The 6,000-nt window shown below is 39.9% G+C and overlaps 1 protein-coding gene across 1 annotated transcript in view; it reads left to right on the top strand.

The window, feature by feature from the left end:
- Positions 1 to 222: 222 nt before the first annotated feature.
- Positions 223 to 6,000, top strand: part of LOC122076301 (homeobox-DDT domain protein RLT3) — a 51,081-nt gene continuing 45,303 nt past the window's right edge. The window contains exons 1-5 of the mRNA XM_042641617.1: positions 223 to 243; positions 375 to 617; positions 726 to 782; positions 878 to 1,103; positions 1,243 to 1,343. Of these exons, the coding sequence (XP_042497551.1) occupies positions 223 to 243; positions 375 to 617; positions 726 to 782; positions 878 to 1,103; positions 1,243 to 1,343 (648 nt within the window). The remainder of the gene's footprint in view (positions 244 to 374; positions 618 to 725; positions 783 to 877; positions 1,104 to 1,242; positions 1,344 to 6,000) is intronic.

Genomic DNA, 6,000 nt, shown 5'->3' with positions numbered 1-6,000 from the left:
ATCTGCACCCTTTATCTTGTACGCCATTTAATTTGTATGTCTGTATGAACGGGTCTCTGACATTATGAGTAGAACAGGCATAAAATGCGTGGTGTGCTTAAATTTTAACAGAATATATCATGCAGTATTTGTGGGCAGGTTAAGTATATTGAGTTTTTAATTGTATGATGATTTAAAACTAGAATTGTAAAATTATTTTTGGTGATGTAACTGGAAAAGCTGATGACATTGTTGATTGCGGAAGTACAGGATAGTTCCTCGCACTTTATGCTTGTTACTATTAACTTGCTGCCTAGATCAGTTGTCTTGATTTTTCTGTTTGACCTACCATAAAGCTAATTTTTCTCACTCTTCCCTATCTATTTGCTTGATAGGTTTCCAAGCCCTCTATTGCAGATTTCCAGGTTTGCACAAACAAGTCTCTTCCAGTGAAGAAACATGGGATTGGGAAAGGTTTAATGACCGTGTGGCGTGCTACAAATCCTGATGCTGGAGATTTTCCTAGCAGTTTAAATTTCAGCAGTGAAGGTGCTGATGTATGTTCCAGTTTGACTTTGTCAAAATCCCAAGAACCATCAAATCCAGTGAAACGGTTACAGCATCAACGGCTTATTACGGTATATATTTAGAGTACTTTCTGGATGATATCTGAGTTATTATGGTGTACCTAATTAATCTTCCCTTAGAAGCATGCTAATTTTTTTTTTTTCTTTTGGGCTCTGTAGAAACGGAGAAGGTTGTTATCATGCAATAAAAAGATATCCTCTGTAAAAAGAAGAAAGGTAAATTAGGCATAATATTTACATCCTGTGGTTGGGATTGGATATGTTTTAGGAATTCATTTCCAGTACCTTAGAATTTGCCTGTAATATTTCAGGTAGAACATAAGAAGGATGACAAAGATGAAAATAAAAAAAAGCCCCTTAAAGCGGATTGCAAACTGGCACTAGTAGGGTTGAGGTCTGAACGAGACCTGAGTGAATTAGTTTCATTAGTGGATGATGAGGAGCTGGAGCTGAGAGAGTTGCGGGCAGGGCCAAATCCTGTCACTTGTTCCGCTCATCTAGCTACAGAGGGACTGCACAGTTGTTCTCTTTGCAAAGGTTTGATTTTGATTACATGTTTTTTAGAAGAATAAGGGTTCTTTCACAGCTAGAATGGAAGCGTCTGTGCCATGCAAGTATGCACATAATCTTTATACCCTGCCTTTTTTTTATTCACATTAATTTTTTGGCCTTCCAGATTTGCTTGCTAAGTTTCCTCCGCATTCCGTCAAGATGAATCAACCATTCTGTACGCACCCTTGGGACTCTTCACCACAGCTTGTCAAGAAACTATTCAAGGTTTACATGTTACAATTATTAATCATGATCTACTGGTTTTTCTTAGTGCTTTTGCAATTGCAGTAATAGAATATATGTCATAGTTCTTATGACCATTATTCAACTTTTCTGAAATTTTATGTTTGAATATCTTGCTACCTATGTGAAGGTGAATATGATCATCATATTCGGAACTGATTCCACAGTAAGAACTTTGTTTGTGTGGGATTTAGAGTAATAAAATACTATTACTGAGTAAAAAATATGTACATATATTCCCAATTGTTGGATTTCACAATTTATATCGAAACATAGATCTTTCAACACCAGGGGCGAGGTTGGTTCAACAGTAAGGTACGAATGTTGCAACCTGGTGGTCAAGCAGTTGAAACAGCCTCTCGGCATTCTCGGGGTAAGGCTGCGTAGTTCTTGGCCCCCCCCCCGGACCTCGCACATGCGGGAGTCTCATGCGCCAGGTGCGCCCTTTATAGATCTTTCAACACCAAAACATTCCTTAGAATTAAGAACAAATATTTGAACATATTTTTGTTATCTCTTCTGTTCCATTTCTTGCTAAACCCTCGTAAAAGATGTAAAGGACCATAGAATGTCTCTGATGCAGTCAAGACTGCCCATTTGGCCAAGGATGGGTTTTATGGGACTAGAGTGACTTGTTTATTGGTTACTTATTTTTCTACGTTCTATTATTGTTAGAGCTGCCTATTCCAACTGCCGAGTCAATTTCTTTTCACCATTATGACTACCATTTCTTCCTTCTGTTTACCCTACTTTGCACTCATTTGACACTTATGAAAGAATGAAAGAAAAGTGAATCCAGTGCATAGCGCACTGGTTGCAGCTTCTGCTTGTAGAGCAGGCGCTAGGTTTGTGGTCTAGGGATCAATTCCTGTCACATACATTTCCTTTAATCCCCCCTCCCCCTCTAGTGTGTGTGAGTAAAGTCCCCTTGGGAAGTTCCCTAGTGTAGATTGAAAAAAAAAAAGGACACTTATGAAAGAAACGCCTCACTCAATCAACCAGCATCAAAATTCTTGCCTTTGGGTTGCTTTCCCATACCTTCTATTTTCAATCCCTTCTTCATTGAACCATTTCCTGTAAAAAGGTGAAAAATCCCAACTTCACCAACTCCTTAATTTTCTAATTTTCTAACTCCCCCTTTAAAGCATGCCGCTGTTCGCTTCCACCATAAGCTTCTCCATCCCAACTTTTGTAGCCTCATCGAAACTCAAGTAAAAGAGTCAAACCCTGACCATATTCCTTCTTCCATTGCCCCTGGATGGTCTTTGTTAACCAACTATGATCGTCATATTAATGGTCGTATTTGGTTTATATGGGATCCCAAAAAGCTCATTGTTACTTCGCTATCTTCATCTTCCCAGACCCTCCATCTCAGCATCTCGGATATCCTTGGAAATTCACTTCTTTCTCACTGTTATTTATGCCTCTAATTGGCACCTTGAGAGGGTAAACCTTTGCGTCGAGTTGCGCAATATTGCAAGCCAGATTGGGACCTGTCATTGGGGTCTAGGTGGTGACTTTAATGTTGTCCGTTATGAGCATGAAAAACAATGGGGTGATCATCTTGATGTGTCCTCGGTTGGAGAGTTCAAGGATTGCATTAATGATATTGGTGTCAATCAGTTGAGATGGTTGGGTCTCAAATTCTCCTGGCACAATAAGAGAAGTGGAGATGCATGGATCGCTTGTAAGCTGGATCGATTCATGGTTAATGAGAGTTGGCTCACTACCTATCCTTCCTCCCATGCCTCTTTTGAGGACCCATGTATCTCTGATCATTGTCCTATATCCCTCCTTATTCAGCCTTATGTTTTCTTTGGCCCTAAGCCATTTAAATATTTTGATACGTGGTCCTCTCATCCCACCTTTCTAACCACTTTAAGGAGGCTTGGGATAAACTGGTGTAAGCTTTCTTTCTCCCCTTATTGCCTCCAGGAAACTTCGGAATGTTTAGTGTGCTCTCAAAGCTTGGAATACTGATGTTTTTGATAATATCTTGTTGAAATATGTATCCACGGTAGGGGGAGTGACCCCATCATGACATGGTTATCTTAGTTACTTTCCAAGTTATATTAGGTTGTTTACTTTCCTAGTTAGACTAGATCTCTTGTTTCCTAAATTAGAGTTAGGCTAGGATTGTCTTTCCCATTCCAACTGTGATTGTACTTGGATTTACTTATTATGACTATATGATGGAGGGAGACTGCTAGATACATATTCGCTGCTCCTCTCCCTTACTGTCTCTCTTCTTTGTCCCTAATCCCTTTGTCTCTCTTCTTTCTCCTTCTTTGATTCTGGTTCTCAAATTTCCACATGGTATCAGTGCCATGAAGGTTTTTCTTTGCTGCTATCATTGTTTTCTGTTCAGATAGTTGGTTGAGTCTGTTACTGTGATCAAAGATCTGATATTGCTGCTATTTTGTGAGTTGCTGATGGCGTGATATCGTTGTCGTCTGATTTGACTCTGTTGGTTCGATCTTCTTGACTTGATGGGTCAGCTGCTGGTCACTGGTTGCTGGCGGCTGGTTCTATTGATTGCAGCAGTGTTGGGCACATAATCATGCTGATTAGCTTCTTGTTGATGTTGTTTGCTGCTATTATTCTGAAACTGACATCGAGTATCATGGAGAGGGATCCGAAAATATTGCCGCTGCTGATCTGCGTTTTCTGCTAATGCCTGTTGGTGATCGACTTGGCTTCAGACTTGTGAGATCACCGCCTCACCTTGAGGTTACTAGTGTCAGAGATTATCTCGGTATTCCGCTGCTAGTCTACAATCGCAATCCTCTATTGAAGACTGCTGCTGAAACCCTGCTTCTAACGTTAGTTGCTGTACGACCCAGCAGCCCTTTTGTTAGGGTTCAATATCCTTCACCCCTTCTTCTTTCCTCCTCAGATTTTGCAGGTTGGGTTAATACCCTAGGGTGATCAAGTTTGCCAAATCTGAGACCCAACCATTATATGAACTGGAATTATCTAAGACATAATTACAGGAAAGTTTTTCTTTGTCCCTTTTATGATTTAGCCCCACTTAGCCTACCTAAAAACCCCTTTACAATTCCAGTTATTACCGGATTGCTACTCTCCCACGCTGTTTTCTTATCTATTTCCCAGATTGCCCTTATTTCTCAATATTTGAGCTATTTGTCAATCGGGTGGGACCATAAACAATCCAATTTCGATTTTGTCGAACCCGGATCCACATATAACCTTCAAATATTTATCAATAGCCCCATGAAATATTTTGGTTAATTACGGATGTGTCATTTCCCCTTGTTATTGCCTATTATGAACTGGATGGGTGTATTCCAAACTCAATGGGTATTTTGACCCCAATTCCGCATCACTTGGGGATTGCATGAAGTAATTACAGAATTGCCATTGGGCATATGCACGTGCCATATTATTGCTTTGGTGGGCCGAAATCACATCTTTGGGCTTGAAAGTGTTTTTGGCAATGGTATTGGCCTATCATGCTGGCAGTGTCGATATCTTTGGGCATGCAACCACCCTCAGACTTGGAAAGGCAGACTTTGTCTCAGCTTAAAGGGTGGAGGAATTTGGAGGAGTCAGAGGAAGGAGGAGAGAAGAGACTCAATAGCATTGGAAGTTGCCACAGGGAGGGAAAAAACACCAGACCAATAGAGGGACATTGATTGAAGGACCAATCTGATGAGAACCCGACGACCAACATAGGGGAGTAGCTTTGCTTTCCACAGCTGAAGCCTTTTCCTCATCTGGTCCTAAATAGGGGAGCAATGGTATTTAACTGGGAGGGGTCCGAGGGAGAATTTAGTGATTTGAATAAGATAGATTGTCACGACATAAGTTTGTGACACCAAAGAGGAACATGTTGGATTTGAGAAAGGTTGATGTGGAGACCCGGTAGAGATTCGACAAGGCGGCGGGAAGACATGATGAAGGAGATGGAAATGGGGTCAACTGTGGAGAAGATCATGAGATCATTGGCAAAGGCAAGGTGAGCGAAAGGGATTTGCATGTGGGGATAGAGGAGATGAGATGCTGATCAATGGAGGATGGGATGGAGTGAGACAAAACCTCAAGTGCAAGGGAGAAGAGGAAATGAGAAAGAGCGCCATAGCTATCACGGCGTCAAGGTGAACCAAGGCGGTGGAGGGTTGTCTAAGCGCTTAGGTGAGAAGGCTCCCGCCTTCAGGCGAACAAGGTGACCAAGTGTTATTTTTTATTTTCCCTATTTTCTAACATTAATTAGTAAGCTATATATACCTTGTATCATAAAAAATCAAGATTAAGCAACATCAAGTCATTAAAAATCAACATTTAGCCATATTAAAACATAAAAAATTAACATTAAGTTTTATTAAGTTATAAAAAATCAAAATTTTGGAGAAATGCTCTTCTTCTATAATAAGTTTGACTGGTCAAATGATTTTATTTTTATATTAGACTTTTTGTATTAGTTATAATATAAAACTTGCTTTCCAACATGTCTAAGATTACTTAAATCTGAGTTGTAATGATAAAGTTATGCTCCGATCAAACTTATTTTTAAGTGCGCGAATGTTGTTAAAATCACATGAATGAAAATGATTTTATGGATATCAAAACAAAAGATTATTTTACCGGTTTTTTGGTATTTAGCAATATTTTAACATGA

This window comes from Macadamia integrifolia, chromosome 4 (assembly GCF_013358625.1).
Source record: "Macadamia integrifolia cultivar HAES 741 chromosome 4, SCU_Mint_v3, whole genome shotgun sequence".
NCBI lineage: Eukaryota > Viridiplantae > Streptophyta > Magnoliopsida > Proteales > Proteaceae > Macadamia > Macadamia integrifolia.
The sequence above is the reverse complement of the archived record's forward strand: the minus strand, read 5'-3'. Positions and strand labels throughout refer to the sequence as shown.